Source organism: Hoplias malabaricus, chromosome 2, assembly GCF_029633855.1.
Source record: "Hoplias malabaricus isolate fHopMal1 chromosome 2, fHopMal1.hap1, whole genome shotgun sequence".
NCBI lineage: Eukaryota > Metazoa > Chordata > Actinopteri > Characiformes > Erythrinidae > Hoplias > Hoplias malabaricus.
In genome coordinates, this window is record NC_089801.1 from 24,451,216 (window position 1) to 24,471,023 (window position 19,808).

Genomic DNA, 19,808 nt, shown 5'->3' on the forward strand with positions numbered 1-19,808 from the left:
ACAGTGTTTACACTGGGGCTTTTCTTTGCTTCTCATTTCTACTGCACAGGCAAGAGTAGCAGCAGCTCTACAGTGCCACCCCCAGCTCAGGAGTAGAAGTACACAGTCATCAGGAACAGTGATGCGAGAACTATGAACATGAAGCCATGTGGACAGAGTTATGTATGAACCAGTCTTAAGACAAGGGTTGAGAACCAATGCTAAAGAATAAATACATTTGAGGTTAAAGATAACACTAATTCCAGCACATCCATGTGGACAGCTTTGCGTGTTTATTTCAGTGGGGCAAGTGGCGAATCAGGTAGCATCACTGTCTCACAGCTCCAGAGTCCTTGGTTTGTGGGTTGGAGTCTCACATGGGGTCACTGTCTCACAGTCCAGAAACACGTTGGTAGGTGGACTGGCTGTGAAAAAGTGCCCAAATGTGTGAGTGTGTGGTGCCCTGTGATGGACTGGCATCCTATCCAGTGTGTGCTCCTGCTTTGTGCACAGGGATTCCAGGTGGGTTCTGGGACCACTGCGACTCTGTGCTAGATAATTGGTTACAGACAATGAGTCTTCTTGTCCTTCTTTTTTTGGCTGCTCCCTCCCATTAGAGGTCACCCACAGCGGATCAACCGCAATCCACACCATTGATTCAGCACAGTTTTTACACCTGACGCAACCCTCCCTATTTATCCAGGCTTTGGGAAGGGCACTACAACACAATGCATTTGGTTAAAAACAATGAGTGAATGGATTCGTTTACAGTGAAGAAGAGCTCTTCCACAATAAGTTTAGACAACATTGAATATTTAGTAAAAATGCTTAAATTAGTTAATAGTACTGAGTACCAAATGCATATTTTGGGTATCAAGCATTAGACACTTAAAATATATGTCTATGCATACTTCTGACATTTTTGTGTTTATGAATTTCAAGATGTTAGGACAAAGTATTGCCTTAACTTTTTGGTTCTTTTAACTTAGTCAGGTTGACAGTGTAAAGAGTAATTAGAAGAAACATACGTGGGAATCCATACTGCTTCATCAGCTTCTTCTTAGACACCACTTTCATTGCCTAGAAAGAGAGAGAGAGAGAGAGAGAGAGAGAGAGAGAGAGAGAGAGAGAGAGAGAGAGAGTGTTTAGACAATGACTCCTTGGGCAAATGGTAGAGTTCCTGATCAAACTTTATTTTTCACTCTCTTTCTGGGCAGAGGTGGTTGTCAGGCACTTTGCGAAGGTGCAGTAACTGACTGACTTTTTGCATTTCCATATTAATCAAACAAAGAGCTTTTATACTGTGGTGTGGTGGTGCCTTCTCTGTCCCCCCTGGCCTTTAATGGAGCACTCCAGCTTTACCTCCCAGCAGTGGCTCTGACTAAGTGATTGCAAAAGTGATTATGGAAATCCACAGGCGAATATGGAAATTTGCCAATGAATAATTGAGTGGCAGATACTCGAGAGTAATCAGCTCTGTGAGGGCCGCTCACCAGCCAGCAGGTTCAGGACGTGGGAAAGAAATGCATCAGGAAAAAAATAAATAAATTACTGAAAGGAAGAATAAACCTACAGGGTCATGACCAGGGGTTAAAATACCGAGACGTAGCACTTTGGGTTCATGTGAATGGAGTTACAGAACAAAGTTCCACAAACGTAATTTAAAACAAAAATTATTTAATACTCCGATCCAACCATAATCTGTTTCTGATAAAAGCACACTTTATTTCCACAATAAATGCATCAGAATCACTTTATTGGCCACCGTACTTGCACAGATTATTTTTCTCTGCATTTAACCCAATCCGTGCAGTGAAACACACATTTACACATACACTAGTTAACACTAGGGGGCAGTGAGCACACATGCCCGGAGCAGTGGGCAGCCCTAGCCACGGCACCCAGGGAGCAGTTGGATGTTAGGTGCCTTGCTCAAGGACACTTCAGTCATGACCTGCCGGCTCTGGGGGTAGAACCAGCAACCTTCAGGTTACAAGCCCAGTTCCCTGACCTTCAAGCCACAGTTGCCCTGGTGAGCATTTTGCCTTTTACCCTGCAGACAACCACAAATAATTTTCTACTTCTACTACTACTGTATGTGTACATACCCCATTTCCAAAAAAGTTGGGACATATAGCAAAATGCAACAAAAACAAGAACCTGAAACACATTCCAAAAACGTTGGGACTGAGGCATCACCTTTCCTTTTAATTACACTATTTAATTCTTTGAGAACTGAGGACACTAATGGTTAAACGTTTGCACGTACAAAATGAGGCCTGGCATTGTCTTGCTGAAATAACCATGGACTTCCCATCTGTTACCCATTCACCTGCTTAGTATAGAATCATTTAAAAGAACACTTGCTTCTGGGGCTCCTCCTTGTGTAAGACATTATTACAGCACTGTACTGAAATCAATGGGGAGGGGAAGGGAGATGAGGTGGTTTCCTACCCTTCTCAAAAAGTTACATAGTGCACTTTCTGCAGTGCTGAACCCAGAGTAGTAATGACTGAGGATCTATTCTGGCTGTTACAGGTCAGTGAAGCATCACAATGATTTTGAAGCTGTAATTTTAGGGTAAAAATATGACATAGTGTTCCTTTAATACATGGCTTCCTCTTCACATAATATATTTTCAGGTTTTATTTCTTGATGCAGCATGAATTGTGTTTAAGTGACAATGTTTTTTTCCAAAGTGCTCCTGAGGCCAGTGACTATGTCCATGATTGTTTCTCATAGAGTACACCCTTTGAGCTGGATGGTCACCCATATTCAGCAGCGGTTTTTACCCACTTTCTTTGGCTTTTACTCGTAGAGATTTCTCCTGATTTCCTGAATCGTATTGTGATATTATGAACTGTTGGCAGTAAAAGACCTAGGAACATTGTCTTTGAACTGACTATCAATCCTCTCAAGAAGTCTGGAACTAAATGATGAAGCACCACCCATCCTAGCTTGCAAAGACAGGGCCTTTGGTGGTTGCTCCTCTAATACTGAATCTGTTTTTATGTCCTGAACTGTTACCAGATAAGCGGCTAACTGTGGAACTTTCCAGAACAGTGATTCTATGAGTGTGTTGCAGACATCATATTCTACTTTTATTTTATATTTACAAAATACAGTTAGGTTTGTGCGTAAAATACTGAAAATGACTTTTAAAAAACATTTCCCAGTCAAATAAAGTGAAATTGATTAAACAAATGAAAGTTTTTAGCCCCCCCCCCCCTCCACTTTTAGAAAGGTGTCCCAACTTGTCTGGGAATGGGGTTTGTCTCTTGGACTGAACACAAGTTTCCATGACTAAGTGATTATGTATGTGAGCGAGTTATAATCAAGTTTTAAGGAAGTGCCTCTCATTTAAACACAATGTGAGTGAACCATTAGTGAATAATATCTTTCCACTTTGACAGCACTAACTATAAATGAGATCAGATTCTCCTAATTGCAAATACAGCTGTTGTTTGGGAACACCTGGACATTTAAATCACGGATTTATCAAAACTTAGGCATTGCAGTGGAAATGGTTACAATATTTTTTAGAGTCCCAGATCCAAGTAAAGCTGTACAACCTTGAGATGTGATGTTGTATCACTGTGTTGGATTTAATCAAACGCTAACAATTACAGCATCCTTCTACAAGGCATAGAACACCAGAACAAATGCACACAACTGCGCTTCCTCGTATTTCTACAATGACTGATTAGCATCACATCCCTGTGAAACAGATTGATTAAAAAAGATAAGTGCACCTGGGTCTATTCTGCACCGCTGAAAGCAGAGGGAGCAGTGTATTGTGGCAATGCTGCGAGTCATGTCTTATGTAACTGAAGAAGCGCTTTGAAACAGTTCTGTTTATTATAGGCAGATACCAGCCACCAATCCATCACACCTGCAGAAGAGAAATTCTGTAATTCTAGTAAAAGAGAGCAGTGCTTAGCAGCCAGGGCATGCAGGAACAACACTTTCCCTTCCTTCAGCATCTACAGTTGAAGTGCCTTTAAAGCCCAACTCTTCCCTGGGTGCTGGGATGTATGTGTGTGTGTGTGTGTGTGTATACACACGTCTGGGTGTGCTCACTGACCCTAGTGCATTTTTGTGTGTACGTTCATTGCCATCATTGTGAAGGCGCTATTTAGTTGTACATTGTGTAGTGGAAATACATGCAGGTTTTCCTTTTTTTTAACTTAGTATTATAATTTTAAACATTAGTCATGTTTAATTTAATTTAATTACTAAAATGTAATTACTATAAGAAAATTCAAAGTTTTATGAAATTTTCCTTGGTGTTAAATAAAGGCGTATTTCAAATTTGACGCCTCATACGAATTCTTAAAAAGATGCCACAGGTGTTTTTACCAGGCACCTTCCCCATGGTGTTACACCTCAGCGCTGAATTATTGTTTGAGTGAAAACTCTAAAATGGATCCAGTTTTGCAATCCTTTGTTTCCTCAAGGCCTCACACAACTGAGCAAAACTGAGCAGAAAATTATTTTCAAGTTTTCATAGTTTGCCAGTAGACCTTCACATAAAGAGATATTCCAAGATATCCTCAAAAACTTGTGACCAATTAATGCATTTCAACTCCCAGATTTATCACATGTAACACATGTATGTTTAACACATGTATGTGTGTGTGTGTGTGTGTGTATACACACGTCTGGGTGTGCTCACTGACCCTAGTGCATTTTTGTGTGTACGTTCATTGCCATCATTGTGAAGGCGCTATTTAGTTGTACATTGTGTAGTGGAAATACATGCAGGTTTTCCTTTTTTTTAACTTAGTATTATAATTTTAAACATTAGTCATGTTTAATTTAATTTAATTACTAAAATGTAATTACTATAAGAAAATTCAAAGTTTTATGAAATTTTCCTTGGTGTTAAATAAAGGCGTATTTCAAATTTGACGCCTCATACGAATTCTTAAAAAGATGCCACAGGTGTTTTTACCAGGCACCTTCCCCATGGTGTTACACCTCAGCGCTGAATTATTGTTTGAGTGAAAACTCTAAAATGGATCCAGTTTTGCAATCCTTTGTTTCCTCAAGGCCTCACACAACTGAGCAAAACTGAGCAGAAAATTATTTTCAAGTTTTCATAGTTTGCCAGTAGACCTTCACATAAAGAGATATTCCAAGATATCCTCAAAAACTTGTGACCAATTAATGCATTTCAACTCCCAGATTTATCACATGGATGATTTTCAAAAAAAAAAAAAAAAAAAAAATTATATATATATATATATATATATATATATATATATATATATATATATATATATATATTTCTGAGCTCCCTACTCTGACACACACACGAATTTGTTTTAAACTCTGTAATTGATAAAAAACTGAAATGTTTTAGAACAAAACAAAATAGAGACAAATCACCTTTACACTGAAATTATTACAAGGGACACATCTTATATTTGTATTTATTTGCCTTGCTGCCCCCTTAGGGAAACACTGCATAAATTAATAAGTTATAATTGGAAACAAATCTCCAGGACAGATGCGGGGCTGCATTTTCATTGAAAAAAAGAACCCAGTCAGAAATGCCTAAAGCTTGGTTTATGCTTGACGGATTGAACATGGCGTCAGGGTGCGCGTTCAAAAAGTGATGCAATCTGCGACTCTGCCTCTGCGCTGAGCTTCTAAGTACTCCATCCATTTCCACTGGTTATTTAGTGTACTGCCACCTGTCCTTTTGGAGAATACTGCACCAACGTTAGCGTCAAGTATAAATGCCCACACCGCTTGCTCAGGTTCGTGCTCCATCAGCGGAGTCCTGTGCGACTCTAAAGTGCGACTATAACTGAGCCTTAAGCACTGTACTGGAAGAGGACACGCTGTAGGAGAGCAGCATAACATGCACTGCTTGGGAATTTAAAGATTCAGCAGAGTGAAACATTCATACACATTCCATTCATTAAAGATGAGGCAGAAGTGTAACCACTCTGTTCCTTTTCAGCAAGAAACATCAGATTTACTGTAAATTTTCCCTTGTAGGCACTCAGCCAAGACACTTCCTATTAAGCTACTGTAGCTAAAACTAATGAAGCCTTACAACCCTTGAATTGGCTTACTAAAAACTCCAAGTCTAAATAATCACACGCTTGTTCCGAGCCACGTTGAGCTGTTAATTCATCCAGGACTTCCATTAGTACTGTTTGAATAGACCATTTCAGTCATTTTTCCTGAGCGTGTGCTTTAGATTCTGCTAAAGTAGTTCAAGGATTACTCAGAAGAGTGAAACTACTGGCAGATATTGGTAAGTTTTGTATACAGCTTACAGATGTGTTAAGAAAATGTCAGATAAAAAACTGAAAGAAGTCACTGAGGGCTGGATTGGTCAGGGTTTTGTCAGTGGGCTGTTCTCTAAGAACTGATCCACACTGAACAACCTGCACACAACCATTCCACTACCAGCGAATACAGCCCCTCCCATATCTGTTATTTACCCCACGATATCTTGTCCAGTGCGACTCCACCATAAATATCACAGATGTTCTTTTGTAGAATTACATTATCCCAGTTCCCCACATAAAATGAACCCCGTCCAAACAGGGCTATTGAAGTTGTTTGCACTTCAAGACACGTTTACCAACTTGCGGCCTTAGAGCTCTTTCACCTCGTCCACAGTGGCGCTCTGGGGCCAGTCAGTGCATTGTTGTCTATTTCCTTTTCTCAGTAACAGCTTCTTCACAGCTCTGCAGGCTTTCACACCCAACATGTTTAACTGTCTTCTCACAGTGGAAGGATGGACAGAAACACAATCAAAATGTTTCAGATCTAAAGAGTACAGACTGACATTCCCAGAGGAAAAATTTCAAAGAGGAAAACTAATGTTTTAAACTATTCTTTACTGGGGACAGTTTTAGTGGTGGAACAAGTCCTATTTCCTTTATAGCTTTTAAAAATCATGTTAAAATACATTTTATTTGCTTACTTTGCTAAAGTCAAAGATCCTTAACATTATATAAATAATGAATTAAGTTATACATTTGTATTTTGAATAATTTAAAAGCACTGTTATCATTTTATCTCGGAGAAAAGGGAAAACTAAAAAATAAGAAAAAATAAAACTGACAATTGTGTGTGTGAGGGAAGTTAGACTCACATTATTACACCAATGTCCCCAACAATGTCAAGAAAAAAAATCTATGCCCTTGGTTACAGATATTGCATAGCTACAGAAAGTGCATAGCTAATGCAAAGCTAATGTTCCATTAAGCTTTTTTTGTCATCCACATTGGCTAGTATTGTGCTCAGTGATGGGAGAGATGTATTACATTATTGTAAAACTATTTATTTATTGAATTTGTAAATTTTTATTTATTTGTCTTTAATAGAATTTGGCCAAGAATATGTGAATTAGACAATAATAATGGACAATAACAATTTTTTCAAGTCACACATCCATTGATTACGTTATGGAAGTTGTTATTTATTTAAATAAAAGTGTGCTACATTGTTCAAATAAGTCGAGCTATTTTTAATGTGAAACTATGGAAAGTTCTGTGAAGAAGTTTAGGTAATAACTTCTTATGCTACACCATTTAACATGGAACAGACAATTCTATAATGAACCTTACTACAACTTTGTTACAAAATGTAATCTACCCCCTTGGATATGGGCTACAGTATGTTTAATTGGAACTCCATTCCACCTTAAAATGTTTTTCACTTTATAATACACTTCAATGAATCATTTGAACAATGTAGTGCACTTTTGTCAATGAGTAAATTACAATAACTTCCATAACAGACGTCATCAATGAATGTATGACTCAGTCAACAAAATTGCTGCTTCTGAACATAAGGGCATAAATAGTGGGTTGAATGTCTAGTGGGGATTGTCCAGACCTCTGGTGCTGACCCTACCCCACTGACCATCTGGAGTGGTAACGACTGAGAAAGAAGTTCTGTCTTTTTTCACACAGCTCAACTGATGAAGGTGAAAGGAGGACAGTAAAGAGAAAGGAAGTGAGTTAGCTGTGAACAAATGTGTTCGCTATGGCAACTCAGCGTTTCGTAAGAAAATTATATAATGAATCCATAACCGAACACTGTATAACTGCTGCTGTGTCCAGGCTGAGGCCAGAAATACAGTGTTGTTCTGTTCAGTATCTTTCATTTCTCCATGTACACACTGTCAATAGTGTGATGTGGTTAAATCTTGAAGAATACAGCTGTTTTCTATCTGGAGAAAATGAATATTGATGTGCTCTGATGCTTGCAGCTGTTTTACCCGCACCTTGGCATCAGACCCATTCATTATCTGTGAACATGATGCATATGTGTAGACGTGTGGATATGCATGAATTCTGATCAATAGAGAAAGCAGTCACATCTGAATTAACAGCTTTGCACATTTAAAACATCCCACCCTCCTCCACTTCCTCCGTGTTCAGACCATTTTCTCTCCAATTCTCCACATACCCCTCCCCCACATTTTCAACCCTGCCTTATTTATTACAGATGCTCTCAAAGATAAAGTAACTGTAAATTAACAACGTATTTCAGCGTTATTTTTGCGTTCCACTTTAAATGATACAGAGTTAACGTTATAGGCCCTAAACATTGTTCTGAAAATGGGGCAGAAGGCCAAACCTTCTGTGTAAAGGCCAAAACCTACCTACAATCACACAAGGAAGGCACACAGCCTGGACAGGGTGCCAGTTCATCACATTCTAGGCCCTGAATTATTATTTTTTTTTTAAGTTCTGTTCCACATTAAACAGTACAATGGTAAAAATCTAGTTTCATGGCAATTTTCCACCTTAACAGTACAGCTATAGTATTCTAGTGTCTTAATATCTATAAACAATTTTCCAATCCACCTTAAAATGGTGCAGAAGTAACATTCTAGGGATTCTAGGAAATCCTTAAAAATAATTCTCTATTCCACCTTAAACAGTGCAGTCTGTAAATTCCTAGAAAAGTTTATATTCCACCTTAAAATGGCACAGAAGTAACATTCTAGGGCCTAAATGTCTAAAAAAATTTCCATTCCACCTTAAACAATGCAGCAGTAAGATTCTAGTACCTCATTGTCTAAAAAGAATGTTCCATTCCACCTTAAAATGTGGCAGATAGAACATGCTAGGGCCTTAATTTGATAGAATTTTCCGCTCAGCCGTAAATGTGGCAGCAGTTATATCTTATTGCCTAAAGGTCTTGTAAGAATTTTCAGTTCCACCATAAATGATGTGGCAGTTTTATTCTGGTGCGATTCTTATTTAAATGGATGGTATTAAAATGGACACAGAGCCAGATTTGAATTAAGAGCTCTTTTATTTTGTACATCTCCTAGCCTCCTTCAGCTCAAGTTTCAATCCATTTTCTCTCCATCCTCCTCATTCCTCTCTTCATAACCCTCTCTCTCCTTTCAGCTCAGCTTTATTACAGATGCACTCAGGTGGTATTTCTGGGCTTGATAACCAATAATCAACTTCTTATTTCTGCCAATACCATTATCATAAAGAAATAACTTACATTCTTCCACTTTTTCCACAAGTGAACACAATTCTGGGGTCAGAGGGAAAGTTTTGGGACATGCTTTTTCAAAATCCCACAGGGATCAAATATCACAGCAGCCCTCACCCTGGGTCTAAACAGCCCTGTTCTGAACAACCAATTTCAGGACTTGTTTCTTTAAATGAGAACAAGCCACAGCTCATTTCAGCGCGAGAACCCCAAAGCGAGGAGCAGAAGCTTTGGGTTTTAGCCATTTTCGCTTGAGTTTTAGCTAATTTCTCAGCATTTGTTGTGTTTGTTTTGCTCTGTTTAACCCTGTCTTTGCACTCTCACATAAACACGAGTCCAGCGCTGTGATTGGACAGAGTCAGATAAGGAGGTGGGTCAACTCTATGTAAGATGCAGCACAAAATCAGACTTGTTTTATCCCTTGTTCTCAGACAGATAAGACGACCACATAAAACTGACTAGGTGGTCTTTTTTTTTTTTTTTTTAGCAGTTTGCATGTGAGTATGAGCTCCAGATCCCCCAAATGAATGTGCACAGGCACTGAACAAGTTTTTCCCCCCTTTTATTTAAATGATTATTTTAATTTTCATGTTGTTCAGATATTTTACATTTTTTTAAATACCCTATTACATCTGTCAAATCACATTAGCCAATGTCCCTTATAAAATGGCCCTTTTTAGATCTATTTCTGGATGGTCCCTCATGGCTCAAACCCAGAGTTTTATAATATAGTCTTTTCTCTCTGTGCTCATCTTGCCAATGACCCCTGGCAGTTAGCTCTACTCATACCAGACTGACCCCCTCCTGTAAAGTTACTATTTTGGGAAATACATACTTTTAATTGGACAATGACTATATATAAATATGTATGTGGCTGAATGGAATTAAATCCACCAAAATGTTCCACCATCTAGTGTCTTTCCAAAAGAGTAGAAACTGATACTATAGCAAACACAGGACTGGATTTAATGCTGGGGATTTTTTTGGGGGCTAAGTCTATGTGCAGCTGGTGTAGAAGATCCCTGGAGTCCAGAAAAAGGAACTGAAGTCTGTCCCATTTTAAAAGCCATTTGTGCCCAGTGTAGATTACCCAGCAAAAACGCACAAGCCTTGTTTTACCTAGAGTGTGCCATTTAGCAGTAGCCACCTTTACACATGCCTCATATACGGTCATTACTCCACTCACAGTGTCTCTCTGACAACAGAAGATTTTAATGAACACTCCAGTTACTCCTGGACCAACAGGAGCTCTAATATAGAGCAGCTCCCATAAGATGTAGAATCAGACTGCAATCAGGTTGCAGCCAGACACCTCCATGCCACTAGGTATCCGTGTAACTAGAAGATGAGGAAACGACTGATTTTTCCTTTATAGGAATAATCAAATCTAATCAGAAATAACCAAAAACTCTTGCTCAGCCAAGACTTGCTTTCATCTTAGCTTTACACTGGAGCTACGAGCCTAATGTAGCCATCAAGTCAATTAATATAGAGCAAAACACATGCTTAAATCATCATATATTGCCTAGTTAAGAATTCACAAATAGACTTGCTTACGTGGGTTCTAATATCTTAGAGCAGCAGGGAACCCGCAGGGCCTTCCAAGGTCTAAGCATTGCTGGGATCTGAAAAAAAAAGTCTAATCTAAGACGCCTCAGAGACTGAGGAAGCATGTCTGTGCCCTTATAGGGGTCATATTCTGTGGGGAAAAAAACAAAACATTTCTGTGCATTAGTACTTTCACTAGGGAATCTGGGTTCCTCCAACTCACACTCCGATTATTATTTTAATCTACCGAAGTCTGAGAACATGGGATATAACGAGTCGTTCTGAATTTGTACTGTGTCTTACGCAGAGTTCAGCCACTTCCCAGTTGTCGCACCTCCTCAGTCACAGCACTGAGTTCAAAAAGGTTACAAAGAGCAATTGAATGGACAAGCACTGAAAGAGGCCGATGGGAAGAGCACAAAATTGAGGTTAAACTGGGGAAAATGCACAGAATTGATGTGGATAAATAAAAGTAATTATTAAAAATATAGAGGAAACATAAACAGGGAAGAAAGAGAACAGAGCACAAATGACTAAAATCACGTCTTTCTGCTCCTCACTCTCACTCCTGGGCAACTTGTGTTGTGTTGAAACCAGTTGTTTTGAATAAAGCTGTTTAATCGTAGTGGTGTTCTGATCAATGTGTGTCACAGATGTTTCATTAAGACCCCGGAACTGTGTTCACTTGTGACACATTAACTCATATGCTCACAAAGTTTGGAGACAGCTTTTATGTTTTTAAATGAAAAAATAAAATTATTCAGTAGAAACTCATGCTTACATTTAATATAATCATCATGTACAGTTGTACACTACAAAAAAAACAGGTAACACCCTTGTTCCATTGTTTTGATTGGAAACAAGCAACAACAGACAGAAGGTTGTGAGGTTGAGGATAAAAAATGTAGAAAACAACTCACATAATATTTGTCATCATCCTCGTTGTAGGCCAGTTTGACCACTCCATAAGAGCCCTAAAGCAACAAGCAGAAAAGCGGTGGTGTAAACACATTAATCCTTCCAGGTAGTGCCAAAAAAAACAGCTACTCCTGCCTTTCAGCCTCAGTGTCAACCTGAAGTGAACATGAACCTTTTTATACATCGTTATTTGGCTTGTGATGATGTCCAATTATTAGTGTTTACTGGACTGGTCATGTTTGATCGTAATAAATAATTGGCTTTAGATTTATTAAAACGTTAAAAGAATAGTTTATGCACTGCCATTTCAGGTGCATTTTCATTTAACAAAAAATATATTAGTGTCTGAGCTCAGCGGGGTAACACCATCAGGGTGTCTCCTTTAGATCTGTGACTTATATAAAATCCTTATTTAGATGTATGTTATAAAAAGTAAATTAGTCAGGATATCTCTGTTAGGTACATGTTGTAGCAGGTGAAATTTGTCCAAGTCAGAGCTCATGGAGAAATAAAGACAGCTTCTTTTATACAGCGATTGAAAACACAGCAGTAGCCAGAAGGCAGATTTTAATAAGCTCAAAGGGACATTATTAGAACCCAAATAAGACCAAGTGCTCACCTTTCCAATTTCACTCTTGAGTTTGTACTGGTTAAGTTGGATGCAGTCCTGAGAGAGAGAGAGAGAGAGAGAGAGAGAGAGAGACATTAAATTAAGTTGACACATTTCTCAGGCTAGTGGGCGATCATGTGATTGCTCAGTGAGGAAGAATGTTGTGTTTATTATGGAAGACAACAGTGGAACCTCACGTCCACTTCCATACAGGCCTTATTATAGCAACAATAATGGCAATAACAGACCCAGATATATCACTATGGCTCAAACCGATGATGCCTCAATACCATAGCAACATGTCTTTATAGAGAGAGAGAGAGAGAGAGAGAGAGAGAGAGAGAGAGAGAGAGAGAGAGAGAGAGAGAGAGAGAGAGAGAGAGAGAGAGAGAGAGAAACAGAGCAAGAGAACACACCTCTCTTATTTATTTAGCGAGTGTTAGTTCTATCCATTGCTAACATGGGCCTACAATCAAACACACAGCTTGTGTAATTTCCACAGACAAACATTAGCAGGAGAAAGGATCATTATTCACCACCTGACAGCCTTGAAGGACGACTCTGGCTTTGGTGGCTGCCAGATGAACACTACAGGCACAAATGGGTAATGCTGACTATAAAGTTTGGCTGAGGAGGATTAATGGTCTGGCAGCTTTTCATGACTTGGCCTGGGGCCATTAGTTACAGTGAAGAGAATTCTCAATGCCACATCATGAAGTGTCCTACTAGAGACCTGGGAGCTTTCAACTTCATGGCAGGAGCTAGGGAAGGCCTTGTCCCACCTCAGGCTGACAGAATCACTAAGTGTCTGTGTGGAAAAAAAAACAAAAAATATTTTTTTTGTCCTCTATTTTGATAAACAAGAGCCCGTCCACTTTTGAAAGCATCGACCCCAACCTGCGTCCTGATGAGGAACTGGAATGTCAATGGTGAGCCGGTCCTCACAACCTAAGGCAAACCCTATGGCCAAAGGTTTATGGACAAATGCTTATCCTACATTTCTCCCGTGATGAAGGGTTTTTTCTTCTTTCATATTTTCAGAGAAGGGTTTAGAGCTGATGTTGGAGCTTTTCAGTGATGTAAGAAAGGGCACTGAGGCTGGACCATCACTCACCAGCCCTGTACTATCAATTTCACTATGAATGTTATGCGTCCTTTTCACTGGTATGGAAACAATTGGTTACAGTTACAATTCAATACAGTCATTTGAAAATGTCTGTGTGTGCGTTAAATGAAAGGAGTGAATGAGAGAGAGAGAGAGAGAGAGAGAGAGAGAGAGAGAGAGAGAATAGCACTTTAATAATATATAATCCTGTGAGCTAGCAGGGCAGACATATAGTCAGGCTGCAAATGATCTGGAGCGCAGCAGAGGTATTTCACATTCACCCGCTGGTCATCTCTCTCTCTCTCTCTCTCTCACACACACACACACACACACACACACACACACACACACACACACACACACACACACAAAATGCAGCACTGCAGTACACAAACACTTGGCAATAAAGCAGAGGCTCCCTGTCACACTGATGGAGGAAAAGCTGGCAATTAATTTTTTCCTGTCTCCTATTTCGCTGATCAATGAAAACCTTATTTCAGAACCACTCGCTCCCTCCTGAGTCCATACAGTCCATATACAGAAACTAAGATTCAGAAACACCCTGTTATGAATGGAAAGACTTCGTGATATCTAAAATCTCACCCCCTCCACCTGCTCAGTTTACAGAGGCTTAGCCCCACCCATTCACACTGAAGTTATAAGGAGTGCTTCATTCAGAACTAACTACTAACTAAATACACACACACACACACACACACACACACACAAAAATGACACTGCTGACATACTAAAGATTCAGTCTTGGCTGATGGGGACAGGGACTTCTGACAGCTGAATTGTGCAGGAAATAATAATAATAATAAAAATAACTGTAAAAAGAATGATAATAAGAGGGGAGTGAACAGTAGAAATGGAACACAACCTCAACTCAACAAAGACAGAGAGAGAAAGTAAGCTATTGTGTGTCAGTCAGTGGAAAGAAAGCTGTATCCATATCCAGAGGAGAATAAGAGACACATAATCACATTAAAGGTCAATTACTTTGACCCCAACCTGCCACTCAACGTCAACATAAATGGAGAGTGTGACTGACAGGCTCCTGAGTCAAAATAAAGGATAGAAAGGGACACAGTGACAAGCAGCTGACATGTCTGGTCCTTAAATAAATAAAATAAAATACACTGTCAATAGGACAAACTCACTGCAAAGTCGAATGAATACAACAGAAATAGAAAAAGGAATTTCATTCAGAATAAATCTGATTAATTTGCAGTGTCTGCAATCAGAGGTTAATTTGACTGACACGCTAACATCACTAAAGTTCACAAAAGCAAAGAGAACTTCCTTAAAACAGACAGCATTCTCTTCACTAATCTGTGGCTTTATGAGCTTTGCATAATTTATGGAAAGTGGACGCGATAGCATCAGAAAATCCTGCTATTCGCCTCTAAAACTCCTAAAAGAGTTCACAATGAAACTCGCCGGGAAACGACTAACATCTGAGCTCAACTTCAAGTTTAACAGAACACTAAGTAGGCCAAAGTTTACATAATGAAACATTCTCCTTAATGATAAGACTGAAATACACAGTATTTTTGGTGTACTGGAGTTGTGGGTTTGAGCCTCACTCTTGGTAACTGACTATGGTGTGTTCTCCCTTTGTCTGCATGGGTTTCCACTGTGTAGGTGGATTGACTATTCAAAAGTGTCCATAGGTTTGAGTGTGTGTCTGGAATGTGTTCCCGCCTGGTGCCCAGTGAATCTTGGTAGGCACCGGATCCACCACGACCCACAAGCTACAGGTTGTGTTGATGACCTGGTGTTTAATACGTAGCAGGGACAATATTGCTGATAATATGCTAATAATTAAAAACAAACTTTATGATCCTGTGTTTACAACTGCTTATCCAGTTCAGGGTCGCTGTGGGTCCGGAATCACTGGGCACAAGACAGGAACACATCCTGGAGGGGGTGCCAGCCCTTCAAAGGGCAACACACACACACACACACACTCTCACACCTGGACACGAGTCGCCAATCCACCTACCAAAATATGTTTTTCGGCAGTGGGAGGAGACTGGAGCACCCGGTGGAAACCCACACGGACACAGGGAGAACACACCAAACACCTCATAGATAGTCACCTGGAGTGGGACTTGAACCCACAACCTCCAGGACCCTGGAGCTGTAACTGCAACACTACCTGCTGCGCCACTGTGCTGCTGTGTTCATAATATGACACCTCTAAATTCTGCTCTGGTGTCTTCATCTTTCAGCAGTGTAGACAATAGTTTGAGCAGGGGTCCATTTGCCCAATAAACACATCCTCACAGGAAGACGGCCAGCACAGTGGATCCCTGAAAGCACTTACTGTGCATTTCCTCCTCTCGTCTACTTCATCGTGGGAAACAAATGAATAGAAAAAGGAAAGCATTTGCTCTTGGGTTGCTGTTTAAAACCTGTCATAATGAACTGTAATGAAGAGGAAGAGATTGAGAGTATAGTAACCACAGCAACAAATAAACATTTCCCACTGTCCCTGACCAGAGGCATTCTGATTTTATCAGCTCCACTGACCAAACAGGAGCATTGTGTAGTTCTAGAATTACAGACTGTAGTTTCTGTTTGTTTCTCTGCATACTTCCTTATCACCATTTCACCCTGCCCTGGTCAGGTTCACAGCAGAGCAGGTATGATTTAGGTGGTGGAGCATTCTCGCTGCAGTGAAACTGACAGTGGCGGTGTGTTAGTGCGTGTTGTTCTCGTACGAGTGGATCAGACACAGAAGGGCTGTTAGAGCTTTTAGTGTTTCCACATCTACAAAGTGGACCAACGAGGTAGGCGTGTCTAACAGAGTGGACAGACACCTACCAGTCTGGACTGATTAAGCACCCAGAATCTTTTACCAAAGAGGTGTGCTGTTGTAAAAGAATGGGCATTGCTCTAGTCGTAATGAAATATGCAGGGCCTTCCCTCATCCTGATGTCCAAAAATGTATTAAAAAATCTGATTCGTCTGACCACGGGGCACATTTCCACTTTGCCTCTGTCCATCTTAAATGCCCAGAGGAGGCGACTGTTTCTGGATCCGATTTATATTTGGATTCTTCTTCATTTTCCAGCAACAAACTGTGATCACATGCAATGATTTTGGAATTGTTTCTGAGCCCATGCAGATTTCTACTACAGAAACATGTCGCTTTTGTTAATGTAATGCCACCTGAGGGACAGAAAATTTTAACCAATAGTGGTTCTGGATTTTGTCCTTTGCATTTTAGAATTTACTTTACTTGTGAAAGACCCTGAGATGTTCTAATCATGTCACTGAACTCTTTCCAATTATTCTTTTTTAATAGATATTACAGAAATTTGCCACACACTTTGACATTTTCTAACAGTTTTCAAAATTTACCTTTTGTCTTGCATTGTTTTGTATTGTTTTCTTCAAATATAGGGTTTAAATGATTTGCAATCTGTTTTTATTTGCATTTTGCTAAACTTTTCTTGAAATGGGTTTTATATGTGATACAATGTTACATGTGGTTTGATTACAGGAAGTGAGCTTTAACACCCACACAAACACACCGACGGTACTCTTCTCACTAATGTAGCTCATGGTAGAGGACTGTTTTCAAAATTAACTGCACAGCACAATGTATATGCTTTAAACAATAGAAATTGATCAAAGTGGAGTCAAGATTTACTTTTCAAACACATTTACTTTCTGTTTATTGCTGCGAGAGCTTTAGTGAGGTCAGCTACTGATGCTGGAGGAAGTTAGACATCTGTCTAATTTCATAAAAACCAATATCTGTAGATACCTATTCGATTCTAACAATATCCTGCATCCAGTGTGATTTTAAACATATCCTGAACTGTTCCAAAAAAGCCAATGGAAATCACATTTTAAAAATCTAGTCAGATTTTTTCCGTTTTCTGTATCTGCACATGGGTGGAAACAGAACCAGACAGACAAATCAAAATGGACATACTGTAAAGAATTCTAGTGCCTTAAAGATTTGCCCCAGTTTGTAGGTGGAAGATTTTAACCACTGCTCAGCTCCAATGGGGAAGATGCCACCAGAAAACCAGGGGTGAAATGGAATTCACTCTTTGACCAGCAAACGATGCTGTTGTGTTTGATCCTTGTGGTATTGTGATCAAAGCATCTCAAAGACCCAAGAACTGTGTTAACTTGTGGAACCGCTGCATACTTAATGCCATTTAATCAGACAGCCGAGCCTGACAGGAAATGATTGCTGTACTGTGGTAGATTTATTGGCAAGATGCCAAGCAAATCCTCACCTGCGCGTCGGAGGAGGAGATGGACACGCGTTTGGACTCGACAGTGGGCCGGCGGGCAGCCCGTGGGGAGATGTGGTGGAACTTCTCTCCGCCGCCCCCTGCAGACAGATATGTCCCCCTCTCCTGCAGAGACATCTTCCTGCCGGACAGGTGGGGCCGCTGGGGTGGGGCTTTCCTCAACCCCGCCCCGTTCCTCAGCCCGTTGCTAGAAGGGTCTGTGATGGTGATGGCGGACATCTTGTCGGCTAGCTCTGTTTGAGGAGAAAGGTCAGGGTCAGGCTCCGCCCCCATGCAGCCAGGGTCACTGCTCATTGCCATGACGACTGGGTTACAGGAGGTGGAGCTTGGAGGCAGAGAGGGGGTCTGTGGAGTGTTGTCATCAAATGCTCTCCCCTAGCCCACTCGGGTCTGCAGTCCGAGCAACCTCTGGGGGGAGAGAGAAAGTAAGACAGAGAGAGAGAGAGAGAGAGAGAGAGAGAGGAATATATACATTTTAATCAATTTAGCAATCTATATTTATTATAAAGTTTGGGAATATAAGTAATATTCTACATTTGTTTCTAGTACTTATATATTTTTCTCCAAAATTCCTCTTCTAATTATGTCTTCTATTTCTCTTATGTTTCTCTATTTGCCATTTTGAATAAAATAAACCAGGATTTTTCAATTAATATTCAGTGAAGTTGAGCTGCTAAAATTCTCTCCCTGCAAAGGTCCAAACCTCAAGATTTGTGATTCCTCTCACAGTAGCGCTTCACATCGCTGCTTGTGATTAATGGCAAGTTTTTGGAACATGTAAGACACACTGGTTTAGAACTGTCTTCAGGAAGAATGACAAACTGTTCTGTCCATTCATCTTTAAAAGTTCAGTTCTCACATCAACTTTCCTTATTGTTTCATTCATTCATTGTCTGTAACTGCTTATACAGTCCAGGGTCATGGTGGGTCCAGAGCATACCCAGCGCAGCAGGTTAGTGTCGCAGTCACAAAGCTCCAGGGGCCTGGAGGTTGTGGGTTCACGTCCCGCTCCGGGTGACTGTCTGTGAGGAGTTGGTGTGTTCTCCCCGTGTCTGCGTGGGTTTCCTCCGGGTGCTTCGGTTTCCTCCCATGGTCCAAAAACACACTTGTTGTAGGTGGACTGGCGACTCAAAAGTGTCCATATATGTGTGTGTGTGTGTTGTCCTGTGAAAGACTGGCGCCCCCTCCAGCCCTGTATTCCTGTCTTGCACCCAGTGATTCCGTGTAGGCTCCGGACCCACCGTGACCCTGAATTGGATAAGTGGTTACAGATAATGAATGAATGAATGAATGAATATTAATACTGACAAAGCAGAGAGGTTGTTGTTTGATGGTGATGTTGTGTTTCTTTCTGTTCTTGGCAGTCTGTAGCTTTTTTTATGTTCATACCAATATCAGAATAATATCGTATCGACAGCAATTAAGAAATGTATCATGATAGAAATTTTGCCCGTATCGTCCAGCTCTACCTACCTCCCAAAGACGGTGTTGAATTTCAGAGTGCAGTTTTGAATTAAGTAATTTCTTGGCCATCTTTGTGCATGGCCAATTTCCATGGTCAATGCACTGACAGGACACTGGGCTTGACCACAGAAGAACAATATCTCTGTCTCTGGGCGCAGAGTGTGGAGAGAATAAATAAATGGTAAATAAGTGTGGAGAGTCCTAAATAAATGCTATTATAATATTACATTACTTGTGGCTGGAAGATAAATGAAAGCTTGTTGTGTAAGCGAGAGATATTCTATGAGAGAAATTCTCAGTCATTACTGTCATTACGCAGACGATAAATCCCCTTCCACAGCCAGACACAGACGTCCACACTTGATGGGCTAATTGGAAAAAAAAGATGTGCCTGTGAGAACTTTGCCTGAAG

General features: G+C 40.2%; 1 protein-coding gene across 2 annotated transcripts in view; it reads right to left on the reverse strand.

Annotated features, from left to right (window-relative positions):
• camkk1a (calcium/calmodulin-dependent protein kinase kinase 1, alpha a) overlaps positions 1-19,808 on the reverse strand; it is a 105,183-nt gene that overhangs the window by 32,627 nt on the left and 52,748 nt on the right. For both annotated transcript variants that reach the window (XM_066661676.1, XM_066661675.1), the window contains exons 4-7: positions 17,915-18,340; positions 12,554-12,601; positions 11,937-11,990; positions 1,008-1,059 (exon numbers count right to left, since the gene is read on the reverse strand). In XM_066661676.1, the coding sequence (XP_066517773.1) occupies positions 1,008-1,059; positions 11,937-11,990; positions 12,554-12,601; positions 17,915-18,232 (472 nt within the window). In that variant the 5' untranslated portion in view covers positions 18,233-18,340. The remainder of the gene's footprint in view (positions 1-1,007; positions 1,060-11,936; positions 11,991-12,553; positions 12,602-17,914; positions 18,341-19,808) is intronic.